A 20708-nucleotide genomic window follows, 5' to 3' on the forward strand; every position below is an offset into this window, starting at 1 on the left:
TTTTGTGTTATTTCTAATTTTTATTAAGCGACTCATAGGTGTTAACGAACATTATTTCTTGTGAAGTAAAACTGTGGCATTTATGTGACCTATCTTGGTCACTGACATTGTCTCTGGCAGCCATCGTGGTGTGTCTTCCGAGAGTGCCCACTGCTGCATCTTGTTTCTTACAGTCACCTTTGAAGTAGTGTTCTTGTTTATGACAGTCACCCTTGAAACAACAATATTGTTATTTCTCAGTCACCCTTGAACCAGCAGTGTTCTTGTTTCTCACAGACTCAATTGAAGCAGCAATGTTCTTGTTTTTCAGTCAACATCTACCAGACGACGTTCTCCTTACCTACATTCACTAATTACAACTTTGACTGTGGAGAAAAAGATATAGAGCATTACAACTCTATATAATGTATGGGCAATTAAACATTCTATATCGTATTGACAGTCGTAATATAACATAATGCATGGACCATTACAACACTTCCAAATGTTATTTAGTTTGAGCATGTATGGATGACAGAGAATAAGTTACAATTGAGGTGTCAACCTTAGATACACGGACACATTTGAGTGTAAGGAGTATAAGAAACAGTTTAGTTTGCCTAATGTGGGGGCCAAGACAACATCGACATAAGATTTATATACCGAAAGGTATATTTATCTTAGCGTATATATGCTGAAAGTTTATCTTAATCCCTATTTGAGAGAGCAAAATATTCTTGTTTGATAGTGAAAACATTAGGTGCATCCTTAACCCAACCAACCAATACACAAATGAATTTCAGATTAAGATTTGACATCTTACATCAGCTCAGCTAATACTTGGACACTTATTTACTGCTGGGTGAAAAGGTATAACAGCTGTGAGGAAATATGTCCACTGTCACTCCAAATGAAAGCAAAAGACTCTGCAGGAGATGCAACAATTCCCCGATGAAAAGCAGGGGCGCCACGAGTACACTGAGACAACACAATAAGTGTCCGGGGCCCAAGACTGTTGAATTACCTCCCAGCATACATAGGGGGGATTACCAATAGACCCCTGGCTGTTTTCAAGAAAACACTGGACAGGCACCTAAGTTGCTGACACCTGACCAACCGGGCTGTGCTTCGTACGTCAGCTTGCGTGCGGCTAGCAGTAACAGCCTGGTTGATCAGGCTCTGATCCACCATGAGGCCTGGTCTCAGACCGGGCCGCGGGGGCGTTGACCCCCGAAACCCTCTCCAGGTAAACTCCAGGTCTCCACCCGTGCCACATTCGAACCCTAGTCCTTTGGTTTTGAGCCGAACACACTACCAATGACCTAGGAGCCACTGTCAATGATTCACATTCACATTACTTACATCAACGTGGATGGCCAGCACACCATCGTCCTCAGAGGTTGTGATCTCGATATAAGCAGTGCCATCACCGTTGACAGTTACGGTTTTGCCAGTACAGGAACCACCATTCTTGGCGCCGGAGATAACGTCACAGTAGGTGCCAGCAGTCAGGCAGGTCTGGGGAGGTCAAACACAGTAAACATTGTAGCAGTGACCAGTGGAAGGATTCAGTACATGTACTTCATGTATAAAAAGGGGAAAGACATTATATGTAATATAATCATACATTTGGAAAACTAAACTTTACAACTTTAAACATATACCATTATCCTTATTGCATTGTATTCAGTTATCCCATTAAAAATTTTCCTACCCAAGCTTTACTCATCCTTTGTTAATCTTACGTCTTCTTACAGAGTTATCCGTCAGTGAGATGTACCATAACTTTACAATCAACGTTACAACTGCTGACTTGCAGTAAATAATTTGATATGATCATTAATATAGAGTTCGCAATTATCTAACCTGTAGAGTTTCTTTGAGGTCCCAACTGTCGTTGTTGATGGCGATGAAGCCTTTGTTGCCTCTACAGAAAGAAATCTGATTGCTATCATTGTCCCACCAGTCATTCATGTCAGTACCTGGGAGGAAGAGAGGGTAATGCTAGTTCCTGGTGAGTAAGAGAAGGCAGAACACAGACAATAACACAGTGTGTACATAACTCAATATAACAAGTGAACAACCACATACCGTGAGCAACATTACGAAACTCGACCATGTCGTAGATCTGTCTCCAGCGGTGCTCACAAACCCAGCCGTTGCCACAGCTGTCGTCAGCGTTGAAGGTGGGACCAACGATGTTGTAACTGTCGTCGTGGGGTGGACCAACCCAGTCGTTCAAGTCTTGGCCATTGACAAAGTTTTGGTCCCAGTAATAGGAAGACATAACTCGGGTGAAGCCATAGGGATGCGCCAACATGAAGGCAGTAGCCATCTGCAGTAAACAGAAAGGATATTAATGTGTACATTTAAATTTGTCTCAGTCCATTGTTTATTAGTTATAATCAATTTGACGTTATCTAATTCCCTAATTCCCCTAGGGATATATGTTGCGAAAGGGTTATCTAGATGAACTAATATCAAATCCTCATTCGTGGGAAGAATTATTCTAAGATGGTTAAAGCTAGCTTGTGACAGACATTTAACTGGGTCATGGATATACAGCCAAGTAGAGATCATCTTCGTATTACCCGTGGCTATTTCATTAGATCTATAACTATTACACTGGATCTGTGACTATTCCACTGCATCTGTGATTATATAAATAGATCTGTGACAATCCAACTGTATCTGTGGCTATCCAACTATATCTGTGACTATCCAACTAAATCCGTGACTATTCCACTAGATCAGTACTATCCAACTAAATTTCAGATTATCCAGATAGACCTGTTACTATTAAACTAGATCTGTGACTATTTTGCTAGATCGGTGGCAATCCCATTAAGCTTGTCGTACACGGGGCACAAATGAGATATATTGAGTACCTTGTACCACTTCGAGACACGGAAGGTGAGGATCATGTCTCCACCAGCTCCATGGCCTCGCTGGTTGTCGTGATTGTCGATGAAGATAAGGGAGTAAGCTCGATCTATCATACCCCAGCCCTCGCCGAAGTTGACCAGCCACTTGAGTTGGTTCTGCCCACGGAAAGCCTCGCCCAGGAACTTTCCGTATTTAAACTCTGTGACGCGACCATTGTCGATGTACTCCAAGCTAGAGACGGCTTCTCCTCCTGCCGCAGTAGTGCTTATAGTTAGTCATCCTTACAGGAAGGTGTGACTCTAGGATATTAAAAATATTTTGCACATTGTTTATACGAAATTTGTTTAATCAGTGTCTTATCGAGCTACTTTTTTCAGGCCTAATACAAAATAAATAAACAAATTCTCTCTAAGTTTTATTGGTAAAGAAAGGGGGGAGGCGAAGGGAAGATAGAGTGTTATCTTCAACAAGATGGATTACAGTCCCAAGACTCACAACCAACTAGAAGGCCGCAACACCTGTCTACCTATGTCAAAACACGACCTGCTGTACTTTTACTCGCCATGTGACACAGTTTAATAACGGAGTCGTCATCGGACTCTTCCCTTTAGAATGCATATGATTTACAAAGCCCAATTCCTCGAAGAGGAATGTAAATGCAATGACATTATGCAGGTGTTGAAACACCGTTAGTTTAAAAAACACGTCACTTCTGACTGCAAGAGACTGACATACTACGGCATTAACAGGGCTGCACAGTAATGGTCATATAATGGCACATCATTCTCTCTGTTGGCGAGGTATCCAAAAATGTCAAGGCTCTCCTGAGTCACAGAATGAGTGTGACCACTCTTTCCTCGTCAACCATCAAGGATTTACTTAAGAAGAAACCACATTTGTGGTCTTACCGAGATCGATAACTTCTTGATAGACGAAGGCTCGTGCTCCTGACCCGAAGTGCTCTTGGCTGAGGTCGTCAAGGCTATCGAAGATCGCCTGAGAACATAAGCTCACAAAGTAATGTAAGACATGAATAATGAGTATCACAGTGTATGTACCGAAAGGGGCATATATACCGAGAAGTATATATATATATATATATATATATATATATATATATATATATATATATATATATATATATATATATATTTAAGAAGAGCTTCGTATTTATTCGTATATTCATCTAGAGGTGTATATACACTTAGAGGTGTTCGTCTTTAAGTAAATTTAGGGAGCCATGTTTAACTCTTGGTGCCTATATGTTGAAAGATGTGTATCTCTCAATGTGTTTGTTCATATAGACACAGTGCAAATATAAAGTATTACCTTGAGGTCTCCTGGCCACATATGTTTGCTGGCGTCAACTCGGAAGCCGCCTACACCGAAGCTGATGAGTTTATTAAGGTAATCCCTGATCTCTCCACGCACGTAGTCAGTCCCTTGGTTAAGATCATTCATTCCCTCCAACTTGCAGTTCCGCACCTGGTATGTTATATTTATATAAAATTGATGTTACTTCTTAAATTGTTAGTTTTTTAAAATTTACATAGATGATGGAGGTTGTTAATCTGTCAAGAAACAGGACAAGGGTTTCCAAACACGGATCTTAGTCCTGTTTTGACCCACTGACTGGAGTTTTTGATCATATGACCAAAAAAAAAAAACTTGACGATTACGTCATATATTTTTTTAATTATTTTAGTAGTATTGGTGGGAATCGGCCAGTGTGATAATAATAATAATAAAAATATTAAAGTTATGATTTTTTTAAAGTTTAAGTGGCATGATCACTTTAGTATCAAGAGAATGGTGGTTTTGGTCACGACGACAAGTTTTTCAGTAGATCACTTTCTTGTATTAAGCTTACATAATTGTTGTTAAATTTATGCTTTTAATAATTTTACATTCAAGTTTTGTCATTTTTTTTTTCAATACAGTATATGTTTTTCACAATTTTCTTAATTTTTATTGATTTTTAAAATTCGTATTAAGATTTTTCCCAAGGAGTAATGTGTGATTTAAATATTCTATTTTACACTCGTATTTATTCCAGTTTAATAATGCAGCTGTTCCTTCCCCGAACATTTATACTGTATGTATGTATTCCTGGCGGTATAACACGCTCTACCTACCTGGTTTGCATCATTGTAGGTTTCAATGCCGCCAGAGGCACTGTTACAGTTGGCGTCGTTGAAGTCGAAGGTAGAATAAGGGACGCCAGGATAGGACTGAGCGCCATAGTTAAACGTTGATCCTCCAGTGGTGGGTGTCCCGTCTGGCCACCATCCAGTCATCTGGTTGAACACACAATCCACGTAGATCCTGCACAACAAACACATTTCACATTATTGATGACACATAATATTGATAAGTTGATGAATGAGACACATGTGCAACACTTCAAGGAAGAAAAATATATATATGATATCGATTTAGGAAGGCAGGATTTCCGACTATTATAAGAGAACACTAATTAATCTGCAAATAGTGTCCTCTGACAATAAAATAATTAATATTTGTTTCGCAGAGTTCTTCAGCAGATTATGAAGCTGAAACATTTAGTATATTACTCGGGTTATCATCTCTTTATTTTTCCTTGTGAATTAATTTGTACCATTGTTCGGTGTTCATTGTTGCATTTGTTATGTGGAAGGTTGAGGTGAGTAGATCTTACCTGACTCCCACGTTGTTACAACGGTTCACCATGTCCTTGAAGGCGGCCTCATCACCTGATCTAGTGATGATATTGTAAGAGACTGGCTGGTAGCGTTCCCACCATGGCCGACTTTTCTCGTCTTGGTAGACGATAACATTCTCGCTGGGCGGAGACACCTGGCCGGGGAAGAACACAAAGTTCGGACTAATAACTAAAGATAACTCAAGAAACACAAGCAGTTTTGCTAACTTACTTTGGAGTCCTTCTGAGGATGCGAACCATAACAGTCGACTAAACACCCCACGTACCTGTTTATCAATCACGTACTGGTGGCACTTTTCTGGGAGGAGAGAAAAGAAATTTATCTAGATTTTTAGTTCTCTAATTTCCATATAAGCACTAATGGGAGCATACGTAACTAACACATGTTAATGAAATAACCAGTGGATTATCCAAGAATTTTTTCTAAAACTGTTCTTTTTTTCATTGATATCGCTTAATTTTGTTATCCAAGGGAGATGCTGCCGCTCCTTCCACACATTCCCACCTGATACGCAGATGTTATTTACTGATAAGTGAACAAAGACATTAAATAAGGAGACTTACCCATACATTTCGTCCAACTCAGGAATCAAATCCAGATTTATTCAGTTGTGAGCCGAACGCTCTATCATGAAATCTCTTTCATCAACAACGTTAAAGAACACTTAGCACACTGCCTCCTGAACACCAAGTTACCTGTTTTTTATTTATTTATTTATTTATTTATTTATTTACAATTTGAGCATACATACGAGGTACAAAAAAATACAGATAAGAGCAGCATGCCAAAGCCACTTATACTATGCATAGCATTTCGGGCTGGCTTAAAATTAACTAAGCAATGATGAAATCAGTGATAAAACATTAATGTAAACAGATTACTATAAAGCACAAGTGAGTATTACAAAGACAGGTCATATGGTTGCATGCATTGTTGTACATTCAGTCGTATGGAGTATTCTGTTAGGTAGTGTATTTAAAAAATAATAAAGTTAGATTGGGTTTTAGGTTTAACATTTATGTGATATAATTGAGAAACATTTAAGATATACAATTTATAAGGTTCAGTTATTCAGTATTTATTTGGTTTTGAGTGAGTAAGTGATCTTTGAGAAGAGACTTGAATTTATAAACAGGTAGTGTTTCTTTTATATTTACAGGTAATGAATTCCAGATTTTAGGGCCTTTTATGTGCATTGAGTTTTTGCATAGCGTGAGATGGACACGAGGAACATCAAAGAGTGATCTGTGCCTTGTGTTATGGTCATGTGTTCTATTGAGGTTGGCAAGGAGATGTTTGAGGGGAGAGTTAATATCAGAGTTAAGTGTTCTATGTATGTAATAGGTGCAGTAATAAGTATGGATGTTTTGTATGGTGAGTAGGTTTAGTGTTTTGAATATTGGTGGAGTGTGCTGCCTGTAGTGAGAATTTGTTATCATTCTAACTGCAGCCTTTTGTTGGGTAATTAGTGATCTGAGATGGTTAATTGTTGTTGAGCCCCATGCACAAATTCCATAGGTGAGATAGGGGTAAATAAGAGAGTGATATAGGGCCAGGAGGGCTGACTGTGGAACATAGTACCGTATCTTCGATAGTATGCCTACAGTCTTGGAAATTTTCTTAGAAATTTGTTGTATATGTGTATGAAATTTGAGTCTATTATCAAGGTGGATTCCTAAGAATTTTCCCTCTGTTAGCTTTGTGATAGGTGATCCGTTTATCATTATGTTAAGAGGGACATCTGTAGCTCTGTTACCAAACTGATTGAAGTAGGTTTTGTCAATGTTTAGTGTAAGTTTGTTAGTCCTCATCCAGGTAGATATTTTCTGTAATTCGGTATTTACAGTATTGGCTAGCGTGACTGGGCTCGGGTGAGAGAAGACGTATGTAGTGTCATCTGCAAATAGTGTGGGTTTGAGTAATTGCGAAGCATTTGGAAGGTCATTTATGTATAGGAGAAAGAGAAGAGGGCCAAGGACACTTCCCTGTGGGACACCAACTGTAATTGGTTGCGCAGAAGAGTTTGCCCTATTTGCGTACACCAATTGGCTTCAGTTGCTGAGGTATGACTTGAGGTAGTTGAGGGAGTGCCCTCTTATACCATAGTGTGACAATTTTACGTGGAGCAAGTCATGGTCAACTGTATCAAAAGCTTTACGTAAGTCAATGAAGATCCCCAGTGGGACTTCTTTTTTCTCTATTGCAGTGTATATATGTTCTAGCATGTGTATAATAGCATCATTAGTATTTTTATTAGGCCTGAATCCAAATTGGCAGGGGTTGAGTATGTTTTGGGAGATAAGGTAGGAGTAGATTCGTTTATGAATTAATTTTTCGAAGATTTTTGAGAGAGGGTGTAAGTTGGATATTGGCCTATAGTTATTCAACTCTGTTTGGTCTCCTCCTTTGTGGATCGGGGTGACCCTTGCTATTTTGAGTACTGTAGGGAAGGTGGAGGATTCTATGGATTTGTTAAAGAGTGTTGCAATGATTGGTGATAGCACTTGTGACAGTTTTTTGTATATAAAGGGTGGTAAGGTATTTAAATCTCCTGCCTTGTTTTTTAGTGCGTTGATAGTAAGGGAGACTTCGTATGGGTTAGTCGGAGCTAGGAACAGTGTGTTCGGGTAGTTGCCGGTGAGGTAGTCATTTGGTGGGGTATCTGAGCTTGGGATTTTATTGGCAAGGTTTTGTCCTATAATGGAGAAGAAATCATTGAGTCTGTTTGCTGTTTCTGTTGGTGGGAGTTGGGGTTCATCTGATTTTGCTAATTTTATTTCGCTATTTCGTGATATCTTTTTTGTTCCCAGAATTTCTGATAGGGTTTTCCAGGTCTTTTTTATATCACCTCGTAAGTTGGATAATCTGTTCTCATAATACAATTTTTTTGCCCTTCTTACCAGGCTGGTTAGGATTGACGAGTAACGTTTTGTTTGGTCTCTGGTTATGTGACCCATTCTGTACTGTTTTTCATATTGGTGTTTTGTATTTATGGATTTGAGAATGCTGGGTGTTAGCCAGGGACTGTTCAGTCTCTTAGCTGTCATCTGTTTAGTTTTTTTAGGGCAGTGCTTGTTATAGAGGTATTGGGTCTTTTTTAGAAAATTATTAATACATTCGTCAATATCTGTATAGATTTCTAGCTCAGTGTGCCAATCAATGTTTGCTATTGCTGTTGTGAAGTTATTAATGGCTGCCTCATTGTGAAGTCTGAAGGTGACTTTAGTAGTGTCTTGGGGTAGTTTACCAAGAGTTGTTATGAGGAAAGTAGGGTAGTGGTCTGTGGTATTATCTGTAATTATGCCTGATTTTAAAGGGGATATGGTGTTGGTCCAGATGTGGTCAAGTAGGGAAACACTAGTCTCTGTAACTCTTGTAGGTTTTGTTACTGTTGGTAGTAACATACAGTTACTCATTGTGTTTGTGAATTCAGTAACGTGTGGGTCCTGGTCTTGCAGGAGATTTATATTGAAGTCACCTGAGAGTAGTAAGTGATCTTTGTTCATGCGTGCATCAGTTATCATACTTCCTAGGTTTTGACTAAATTGGCTAATGTTTGACCGTGGAACTCTGTAGATGTTTATCAATGTGAGAGGTTCTTGTAGGTATTTGGATTTGAATTTAGCTATTATATATTCCCCATGTTCATCCCTTGTGCAAGTATTAGTGATACATTCTAGTTGGTCTGAGTAGTATATGGCTGTGCCACCCCCTTGTTGGTCTGGCCTACAGTTGTGTATGGCTGTGTAACCAGGAATGGCATAGACATCTGTAGTATCAGGCTTTAGCCAGGTTTCAGTTAGTGTAATGATGGACATATTGGCATGTAAGGAATTTAGTAATGCTAGGAGGTCATCATAATGCTTGCGTAAAGATCTGATATTGTAGTTAAAGATAGTTATGTTGTTGTTGGCACTGAGAAGTGCCTTTGATTGTTCTGCAGTGTAATTACAGTAACTGTTTGATTCATTTAAGTCATTAAATAAGAGGTTGGTATCAGGATCAATGCTTGTAATCATAAGATTTGTAGTGAATCTATAGTTAGAATTAAGTATAAAACAAAGTAAATAGTCTTAAGCTAAAAAATAGCACCTGAATTATTTAACAAATGTAAAATAATGAGCTAAGGTAGTTTTGTTTTGTTTTTTTTTAAGCTAAAATAAAGGAGACAATATAAAAGGGACTAATACAAATAAAGTGATGATCAAATAATGGAGCTTGGGAATATGATAGTAGGTAGTACTATAAAGGTAATTTTTTAAAGTTAGAATTATAGTATAAAATTATAATATAAAAGGGACTAATATAGGTTGTGGTGAACAATAAAGTGGTAATCAAATAAATGAGCTTTGGAATATAATGGCAAAATTGTGAACTTATTCTACTTTAGCACCTGTGGTGTTCACCACCACAGACCCAAGGTATCAAGCACTTTCAACACACTTGTGCGAATACTAAATTACCTGTACACCACCGTAGCCTTTTGGACCCAAGAAGTTTTCACACTCAGCTGCGATGTCTGCCCATCGCCACTCGAACAGGTGAACGATGACCTGCAGTAATATCACACATAAGAAATATAGGATTGGCACCAATAAGGTACGAAATTAATACATTTAAGGAAACTGACATGTGTGCAAATATTCATAAACATTTTACGTTTTTCAAGAGAGTACAGGTTCAAGGCTCTCAAGTTATCGTCATACGAAAGAGTAATTAAATGGTGTATTAATGTTGTCATCCTTTTGTTCTCAGGAGCAGGCTTCTGTGGCTAGAATCTACGCACAATATGTCGAACCTTCAAGTGAATGGGTTATATATCCCACCAGAAAACCACGCCGGTTCCTCTCCTGTCAGCTAAGAACAGGAAACCGAAGCTAAAGTGGGCACAGATTCACCAAAACTGGATAGCTGGAGACTGGAAAAACGCCGCCAAGTCTGACGAATCAGATGATGGTGTCAGAATGTGGTGTAAACCTTTAGGATACAGTGGAACGGGAGATTCACAGCATGAATGTGCAGCCGACATATCTGCAGTAACTGTGTGATGCTATCATGCCAACATGGAATGTTTCCAGCATATTGTTGAATCCATACAACGAAGAATTCAAGCTGTTCTGGGGGTAAAGGGTGGCCTTATCTAGTACTAGAAGGGTGTATCTAATAAAGTGGCTCTATCTAGTACTAGAAGGGTGTACCTAATAAAGTGGCCATAGCCAGTACTAGAAGAGTGTACTTAATAAAGTGGCCATAATCAGTACTAGAAGGGTGTATCTAATAAAGTGGACACTGAATATAAGTTTCCATACAACATATCTTTTTTTACCCTAAGTTAGAAAAAGCAATATGAACTCAGAAGTAATATGAACTAAGCTAGAAGTAATATGGACTAAGTTAGAAGTAATATGAAGTAAAGAGAGGGTAGACTGACCTGACCATTGGTCACATGGGGGTCCAGCTGTGCGCTTGCACTGGCCACCATTAACACCAACGTAAACATTAACCCCAACATCCTCTGCATCGCTGTGGATCATTTCAAGTATACAATTAGTTACCCTTAAAGCTAGCAGAGTGGAGAGGAATATTAGATGAGGTTTCAGTGCATCCTGAACTATTATCAACTCCAGGACGGACCGAAACGTCATCTAGTTTCTGTTTAGAGTGTGCGAGTGTGTTGTGAGCTGATAAATAGTATGGTGATGGAAAAAGATACGTACTTATGTACAGTTCCGAACATTTATTAGAGGAGACGTCTCGCCACGAGTGGTTTCTTCAGTCATTCATGGCGAAAAGTTTTCTATAATAAATGTCCTGAACTGTATATAAGTGCCTTTTTCCACAGCTTGTTGTGAAATGCTCAGCATGTGTATAGTAATTTTTGTTCTTGTTAGTTACTGTATTAAGTTTGAAGTTTGCCTACTGCACGTGAGTCCTGCATATGTATTATCAAGAACACCTTAACACCTACAATGACAACCTTAGTGTATATACCCTGGTATATATGTATATAATATATATATATATATATATATATATATATAGAGAGAGAGAGAGAGAGAGAGAGAGAGAGAGAGAGAGAGAGAGAGAGAGAGAGAGAGAGAGAGAGAGAGAGAGAGAGAGAGAGAAAGAAAGAAAGAAAGATCGCAGTCAGCAGGACTCTATACTGCTACTAGGACGGACAAGATTCTTTCTCAGCGATTTTCTCTGTATATACCCGCTTGTTTCTGCGTGTTGCACACCAATCAGTACTAGTGACAGGGCAATGAGAGAATTAAATGTTAAGACGGTGGAGATTAAAGTATATCAACACCCTTACGTATGTCCCTAAGGGGGCAGAGAAGAATTGCAGATGGCCTACAGGACAAAGCTGGCAAGACAAGGAAACAAGAAAGAAGCCAGAAGACAGTACAGGCAAAGAAATTTAAAAGATAGATCAGGAGGAAAGGAGAGGAGGAGGCAAAGTTCAAGCCAATTCACAAGTTTTCTGATAATTGGAGCAGTTGACAAAGTACTGAGAAAAGCAAGCATCTACAGAAACAAAGCCAAAATTAAGATTCATGTTATGGAAGTTGTGTATTAGGGATGATATAATAAGACGGCGTCTGTGAAGGCTAAAGGAAAGGTACTATACAGTTTTATCAGAGGGCTAGTTAATAGTATGACTCTAATCTTTAACATGACAGAAAAGACCTTTGTTAGTAGTGGCAAGGCAAATACTCCTTTTGTGCTCTTTAAGTCTGCCAGTAAGGGAGCGGCCAGTTTCAGGAGAGCATTGGACGACAACAGAAACAGGAAATGGAGTAGACACAGGAGACATTGGCTCAGTGTGACACGACAGTGGTCCAGGACTGAACGAAATATCTCCATAAGGCTTTTAGCTCTTGTGGTGAATTGTTCCAGGTAAGATATTTTTTTTCTTTATGAAACTTATTATTTAGAACAGGTATTGCTGGCAAAGAACTCACCTGACTCCATGTTAGATGGGAAGTGAGAAGTAATATGTTGGGAACATATTTATAGCTGGTCGAGTGGGGTAGGGAGGGGCAGTATTGGATAGGTGGAAGTGTACAGATGGCTAGGTGGAGGGTACACAGTACTCAAAAGTTGCTACAGCAGCTGCGGCAGTTCCCTGTCAAGTGATGACAGGGAATTCTCGGCTGTCGCTACAGCAGCTGCAGAAGTTCCCTGTCAAGTGATGACAAGTGCCAGGAATATACGTTATACAAACACTTCCTCCTCCTCCTCCTCCTCCTCCATTGTTTTTATAAATCGTATTTTTTGGTCGAAAATTCTATTAAACTGAAAGATAAACAGAAATATATGATGGGAGATCAAGTCGGGAAAACACATAAGTAGTTATCTTTGAGTTGTTTGTTTAATAATGTGATTATTTCTAGGATTATTTCTCGTAATAAACCTAATGATGCTGGCTGTTAACAAAAATGATTCCTCAATATACAATTATTTTTGGTATATTTAAAAAAGACGTATTCTTTGATAGTAACTCTTATCAAGAAATAGAAGAACATTCTTGATACTTTATTATTATTATTATTAATTTTATTACTATTATTATTAGTAGTATTATGCAGACTATTAAGAGCTGCATTAAGAGTGCCGGGAGCTCAACTCAAAAAGAAGATTCCAAAGGCGATATAGTATGGAACCAAAGGTGGAGGTACCACATTCCTGTCAAGGCATCAACAATGTCCAGTCACCTAGTGACTGGGCAACATAGTGGAGAGGTTCACCTAGTGACTGGGCAACATAGTGGAGAGGTTCACCTAGTGACTGGGCAACATAGTGGAGAGGTTCATCAAGATAGTCACACAGTAACAATGACAGTAAAAATGAAATTTCCAAAATAATCCCAGTAACTAAGAGCAGTGGCAGCTGGTTATAGTGACTGACAATATCCCGGCTATTGATTTTGTGATCTGAATTACATTTGTCTTGTAGAAAAAAATAATCATTTAAACTGTTGTTGAATTAGACACAAGTGCAACTCTTGGGTATCTTTATTGAGGAAACGTTTCGCCACACAGTGGCTTCATCAGTCCATACTCAGGAGAAACTTGAAGAACAGGAGGAGAATGAGGTAATCAGTCCCTCAACATTGAATCGATGTGGTCAGTCCATCAATCTTGAATAGAATACGGCATATGAGCGGAGAAGCAGCTTATAAACCGTAGACAGGTGAGGGGCAGCAGTCGTAGGTGGTGTCACATTTGTCCAATGTGGAAGTAGGTCGTGCCCAAGGGTTAGGCAAAACGTGTGGCGAAACGTTTCCTCAATAAAGATACCCAAGAGTTGCACTTGTGTCTAATTCAACAACATGTCGGTTCTCTGAACCATTCATCTACAATCCTGTCAGACACTGCAACTTCTTGGGATCTTAATACTTGGGAATTCTTCACTTGCCTAACCCTTGGGCACGACCTACTTCCACATTGGACAAATGTGACACCACCTACGACTGCTGCCCCTCACCTGTCTACGGTTTATAAGCTGCTTCTCCGCTCATATGCCGTATTCTATTCGATTCAAGGTTGAGGGACTGATTACCTCATTCTCCTCCTGTTCTTCAAGTTTCTCCTGAGTATGGACTGATTAAGCCACTATGTGGCGAAACGTTTCCTCAATAAAGATACCCAAGAGTTGCACTTGTGTCTTATTCAACAACATGTCGGTTCTCTGAACCATTCATCTACATTTAAACTGTGAAAGACGTCAGCTCTTTCCCACATCAATGGTTTAATGAGATGGACTTCTTGTTTTAATTGTGATCTGCGACAACACTGACAGTTTCTGCAGTTTGCTGTCTAGATTCACCAGCTGGATCTAGGACTTGCATATTGGAAGCGAAATTGTGCTGCCAGGTACATCAGCGTTTACTGTATTTCTGGTTGCAACATTTCCTTCCACTAGATTTTGTGATGTATAGAAGTGACCACTATATCTGGTGTCAGTGTTTTTTTTTAGCAGCTTTCGCCTAATAAACGACCCAGCATGTGAGTTCTTATTCCATACAACGAAAAGGTTGTCTGTGAAGATTCTTGTGGGGTGAGGAACAATGTTCTTCGTTACTTCTTCATGTTATGTGTTTAGCTTTTTCTGCTGCATTTCACGTATAATGGTTTCCACCATCACTCCGAAGTAAGGTGGTTCAGTTTCATGATGGCAAATTATAAGCACAAGGCTGGTCAGTTTTTCCACAGCCAGGTCATGATAACTGATTCTTTCTATCAGTCTATCGAGATATTAAGTGAGATGAGGACAGCCTTGTAGTCTGACGAGCCGACGACGTAACCCAGCTGTCTGCAAGTAACTTCAAAATAACTGCGATGCGATGCTTCCACCAGAGGTTCGGTAAGTTGGGGGAGGAAGAAGAATAGGTTAAGATGGAATGTGGGAAAAGGGTGGGTTGGGGTGAGGGGGGGTAATAAAGGTAAGTGGCCCAACCACGTTGGTGCATATTGATAGAGGTGTGTTGTGTTACTGATAAAAGTGTGTTGTGTTATAGAAAAAAGTGTGGGTGTGTTGTGTTATTGAAAAGCTTATGGGTGTGTTGTGTTATTCATAATAATCATTCGATGGGGTATATCACACCATCCGTTAGCAGCACACATGTATATAAATTACATACATGTGTGGCAGTGAATTCGTAGTGGGTATAGTTTTCACTATTTTTGTTTTTTAACGCAGGAGGCAGGTTACTTGGGCTGGTTGCAAAATACTTGCTGGAGTTGGTGGTCAGCTCAACCTCTTCCGAGGTGGTGTCCTGCTCACTCATATATACTGTTGTATGAAGATCTAAGTAGGAGAGAGATACCCATCTGTTGCACTTGTCTTACTCGTCTGCTTGCCTATATTGTATACCATTTTCATAATTAGTGGAAAAGTTTACAGTCATTTTTTTATAACGCAAAGTGTGAGTTAAGGAGTGTCCCTCTGTAGAGTATTGGACAAACAAGTTACGGAAGAATCTTTGCCTCTGCAAGCAGTCCACGGATGAAAGGTATTTTGTTGTTTATTGCTGGCTTTAGACCCTGTATATTTGCAAAGAAGAATGTTATCGGACTGGTGGTATTGTTGGTACTGGGGGGGGATTTTTTTTCCGGCATTAGTATCTGTATCTGTTGGTTTGGAGTGGAGGCCATCGACTGTGGTTCCACTCCAGGAATGACTGGATTTGGTGTACGATTTCTGCCATTTCCTGCCAGTCTCCCTCTTGAGTGGCTGTGGCTACCCAGGTTTTCCCATGGCCTGGATGTTTTGTATCTTTTTGTCCCCTTTAGATGGTATGCCTGGCAATTTAAGTTATAGCACAGTCTTTCCTGTAGAGTATTGGACAAACAAGTTACGGAAGAATCTTATGTTTTTCATAAGGCAGCTGCTTTGTCTGAACCTTGTCATTTAGGTCAGTGTATTGTGCACTCTACTGTAAAGTATGGAAATCCTAAAGTTTAATTACATCAATAAGTTGTACAGGATTTATTGACTTACTGAAATACTGTGCTTGTCATGCAGTGTTTTTGTGCTATAATCGGATATCGTTGTGAAATTTTCAGGTGTTTTGTCATTCACGATGATATATATTTACCAACTGTGTTTTTTTCCTCTCTCTCCCTCCAAGTTATCAAAGTCAAGGAAACTGTCTTACCTTTCCAAGGTCACTCAAACACGCGATTACGTATTCTTATTTTGGCCGGATTTAGCAGAATATAAAGTTTAACCTTGTAGAAGGTAACAAAGTTTTATATATTCGCATCTTGGTGGTTAAACTCTTTCTTATGTTGAACTGCTGAGTATGTTAATTAAGTTACATTAGTGTTATAAATCAGCATTTATATAAGAGACAAACATATCAACAATAATATCATGCATCTTATCTGATTAACATATCAGTTACATCCTTGGAAGTTCTTGTGTAATGTATATATAAATAGCCCAGTTATATTCATGTGAAGAGAGCTTATATATATATATATATATATATATATATATATATATATATATATATATATAGATAGATAGATAGATAGATAGATAGATAGATAGATAGATAGATAGATAGATAGAGAGAGAGAGAGAGAGAGAGAGAGAGAGAGAGAGAGAGAGAGAGAGAGAAAGAGGGAGAGAGATTTTTTTTCCTGATTTTCGTGGGAATATCGTCAAGCTTCACTAAAACTCCAAATATATTATGAAGGGGTAAGTTTGTAAAGAATTACCTGAAAATTCAAACCCAAAATACACTAACGTAATGAAAATTAATGAAATGTAAATATCTCTCATTATGTAACACTATGTCTTAATATTTATTGTAGTGATTAAGACATTTTTGACGCAACTGAACAGGTGAAATCCACCTTAATTACCCAAATACCGTCTTTTTTTCACTAGGCTTTAAATCTAACAAAGTAACTGTGTCTCAATATTTACCTTTCCAACACTATCCTGGTTGTACCCAGGATAGAGTATCATGTGAGTAACATCCTGTGTTGTGTGGCCTCTCACACTTGTCAACTTGAGCAGCGTCCGTCCATCTGCTGGAGAAGCTACACAACTCCAAGTTCACGCTACTCGTAACTTGTGCAACCAGTTTAGCTGGAATCAGTGTATTATTATTATTATTATTATTATAATAATCAAGGGGAAGCGCTAAACCCGTAGGATTATACAGCGCCTGTGGGGGGATGTGGAAGGTATTCAGGCTTAATTCGGGGAACTGGAGCACAGATCCAATTCCCTAGATCAAGAGCCCCTCATCAGCATCTAGGAACCTTCCTTGAGGGGTGGGATCAGTGTAGCTGGGAAGCTTCACAGCGTCTGGTTGTTTTTCATGTGGACATAGACACTTCTCATAGACACATTACCATAATAACTTGTCATCTCCGAACTTTCCCATCAACACAGACAGGACAGACCAGGTAAACATTATTCAACAGAATATAGTTATTAATTCACAACTAACCAACAATTTGAAACTTCCAAAAACGTCGTAAAGTTTTCGTTTCAGATTTGTGGTTTAGGAATAAAATGTTGCAACTACCTTAATGTGAACTATATTCATTATAATTACTGGTTACTATACACAAATAACCCGCACATAAAAGACAGAAGCTTACGACGACGTTTCGGTCCGACTTGGACCATTGACAAAGTCACACTAACATTGACTTTGTCAATGGTCCAAGTCGGACCGAAACGTCGTCGTAAGCTTCTGTCTATTATGTGCGGGTTATTTGTGTATCGTTCCAGTCACGGTATTGTGCCTTTTTGTTATTTATTACTGGTTACTACTATGGGCACGATATGTTATTATTATTATTATTTTAATACTGGAGGTAGAGGGTATATTGATACCAGCAATATGGATGAATGAACCAAGTACATAAACTTAGGTCATCTTTACTGGATACGTTTCGGTCCTGCGACCATGGCCATTCTTTTATCATTTACAGACCAAGGTCTCAGGACCGTATTCAGTGAAGATGCCTTAAGTGTAAGATTTAGATTGTAATAATGTTGGTAGAATTACCGACAATATGTAAAGTAAAAGGACACAAGTGCAACTAATGTGACATTTTGCCACAACAAAAATGTCACATTAGTTGCACTTGTGTCCTTTTACTTTACACAGATTTAGATTATTTCCAATCACTGCATTTACAAAATATAAAATAACCAGAAAGCCTATGGGATGAAATTGTGTTCCCTCATCTGTGAATATTATTATATATTTATTATTACTATTAATATTATAGGCTTGTATACTAAATTAATGTCTCATTACAGAATAATCAAGCAGCAAGGATGATTGTTCCAGTGTTGTGGCTGGTGTTATCTATCACACAAGCTCAGTGGCATACTAATGTCTGGGACAACAGGCAGGTACCTCAAAACCAAATAATTTCACAAATGTTATGTTTATGTTTGGTTGGTTTAATGGGTTTTAAAAGCTGTCTATTAGACGAGGGTTATGCACGTAACCTAGTTTCCCACCAGACGAACTTTAATTTTCAAAGGAGAACGCTAACCCCTTAGGAATCATACACCGCCTGAAGAATAGGTAATCAGGTTTGATCCAAGAAAGGCAAGCGTAGCTTCAGGTCCTTGGATCGATGCGCCACCTTTGAAAGAAAAAAATATATATTCATTGAACTCACGTAAGCTCTTGCCCTTTGAAGAACCCAATCCTGTTTTTTAACAAACTGCTAAAAAAAAAAAACACACGAACACAAACTGCGGTGATTATATATAACACTCCCTATGAAAGCAAAAGACTCAGCAGACGATGCAACATCCCTTCAAAAAGCAGGGGTGCCACTAGCACGATAAGAGACAACACAATGTGTCAGTGGTCCAAGACTGTTCAACTGCCTCCCAGTATACATAAGGAGGATTACCAATAGACCCATGGCTGTCTTCAAGAAGGCGCTGGACAGGCACCTAAAGTCAGTACCTCACCAGCCGGGCTGAGGTTCGTACGTCGGGTTGCGTGCGGCCAACAGTAACAGCCAGGTTCATCGGGCCCTGATCCACCACGAGGTCTGGTCACAGACCGGGCCGCGGGGGGTTGACCCCTGAAACCCTCTCCAGGCGTATATATATATATATATATATATATATATATATATATATATATATATATATATATATATATATATATATATATATAGATATATATATATATATGCAAAACCACCACTCTGAAAGAATAGAGAAGTTCCAAGCGCTTTCGTGACTACTCACATTATCAAGGAACATAGTTCCTTGATAATGTGAGTAGTCACGAAAGCGCTTGGAATTTCTCTATTCTTTCAGAGTGGTTGTTTTGCATATTTTGAAATCACCTGTTTACTGTGATCTTATTGCATATATATATATATATATATATATATATATATATATATATATATATATATATATATATATATATATAAATGGAACAGAATTCTTCCTCCGTAAGCCATGCGTGTCGTAAGAGGCGACTAAAATGCCGGAAGCAAGGGGCTTGTAACCCCTTCTCCTGTATATATTACTAAATGTAAAAGGAGAAACTTTCGTTGTTCCTTTTGGGCTACCCCGCCTTGGTGGGATCCGGCCGGTGTGTTGAAAGAAGAATATATATATATATATATATATATATATATATATATATATATATATATATACATATAATTTTAAATGGAATTATGAACTACTATATTTTCCTTTCCTTAAAACATTTGCATAATACATTTTTTCTAGGTGATAGTTCATCTCTTCGAGTGGAAGTGGGAGGACATCGCTGACGAGTGTGAGAGATTCCTGGCTCCACGAGGCTATGGTGGCGTCCAGGTACATACCTACTTAACATAATATTATCTTTATGTGATGTAAATGGTTCAGAAAACTGACATGTTGAAGAATGAGACACTTGTGTAATAATAAATATTCATGTTACACAAGTGTCTCATTCTTCATGTGTTAGTATCTTGCAGGTGTCTCCGCCTAACGAGCACGTGGTTGCACACTTGGAGGAGAAGCACCGTCCCTGGTGGGAACGCTACCAACCTGTCTCTTACAAGATCGCTTCCCGTTCTGGCGACGAGGCTACCTTCAGGAACATGGTTACCCGCTGTAACAACGTCGGAGTCAGGTAAGATGTGTCTTCGTTTTCACCTGTTATCCTACCTCCACTGATTTCAAAGATCATCTGTCTTCGTTGTGCTGTATGAGTACCCCATGCTCATCATGTGAGCGGCGGCGCAAGACACCAGGATTACACAGGTCGATGAGTCTTTGCCAGACCCCGTTGGGCATTGTTACATTGCTACAAAGAAGTATTAGTCATGTCATATTTTACAGTTACGAACCTTGGAACAAGGTACGCAGTGCTTTACCAATCTACCCACACTGGACCAATACCTTGGAGTCCAGCTTGCGCTAGACTTTGATCCAAGGCAGCCAGTTTTCAGGGAGAAGGCTTACAGCTTTTCATCTCCAGTGTGGGTAGATTGGTAAAGCACTGCGTACCTTGTTCCAAGGTTCGTAGGTTCGAGTCTCCTTCAGCCAGAGATCAGTGTTTGTGTATATTTCGCCTGCTCTTGCGAATTCCTTGCATTGTTAATATCTCTAGTAAGGCTGATGCATGCA

General features: G+C 39.0%; 2 protein-coding genes across 7 annotated transcripts in view; one reads left to right on the plus strand and one right to left on the minus strand.

The window, feature by feature from the left end:
* LOC128692312 (alpha-amylase 2) lies at nt 1–12736 on the minus strand. Of its 2 annotated transcripts, none has more exons than XM_053781399.2 (12): nt 12533–12736; nt 10999–11090; nt 10031–10120; nt 5543–5700; nt 5001–5190; nt 4195–4350; nt 3774–3861; nt 2868–3115; nt 2071–2314; nt 1846–1961; nt 1342–1497; nt 1–365 (listed from the first exon to the last, which is right to left on the minus strand). In XM_053781399.2, exons 1-12 carry the CDS (start codon nt 12540–12542, stop codon nt 354–356), a joined length of 1560 nt encoding a protein of 519 aa, XP_053637374.1. In that variant the 5' UTR covers nt 12543–12736; the 3' UTR covers nt 1–353. The 2 variants fall into 2 exon arrangements, with proteins under 2 accessions (XP_053637374.1, XP_053637373.1); XM_053781398.2 differs by lacking the exon at nt 12533–12736 and adding an exon at nt 12258–12399.
* The window catches only part of LOC128692313 (pancreatic alpha-amylase 2a5), a 21909-nt gene continuing 13530 nt past the window's right edge, over nt 12330–20708 (plus strand). For 2 of the 5 annotated variants that reach the window (XM_053781402.2, XM_053781400.2), the window contains exons 1-4: nt 12330–12467; nt 18366–18461; nt 19821–19910; nt 20054–20211. In XM_053781402.2, coding sequence (XP_053637377.2) covers nt 18384–18461; nt 19821–19910; nt 20054–20211 — 326 coding nt within the window. In that variant the 5' untranslated portion in view covers nt 12330–12467; nt 18366–18383. Of the gene's footprint in view, nt 12468–14800; nt 14937–16741; nt 16779–17326; nt 17498–18365; nt 18462–19820; nt 19911–20053; nt 20212–20708 lie in introns of those variants that run through there. The other 3 variants (XM_053781401.2, XM_070096495.1, XM_070096494.1) reach the window with 3 other exon arrangements.

This window comes from Cherax quadricarinatus, chromosome 53 (genome assembly GCF_038502225.1).
Source record: "Cherax quadricarinatus isolate ZL_2023a chromosome 53, ASM3850222v1, whole genome shotgun sequence".
Classification (NCBI taxonomy): Eukaryota; Metazoa; Arthropoda; class Malacostraca; order Decapoda; family Parastacidae; genus Cherax; species Cherax quadricarinatus.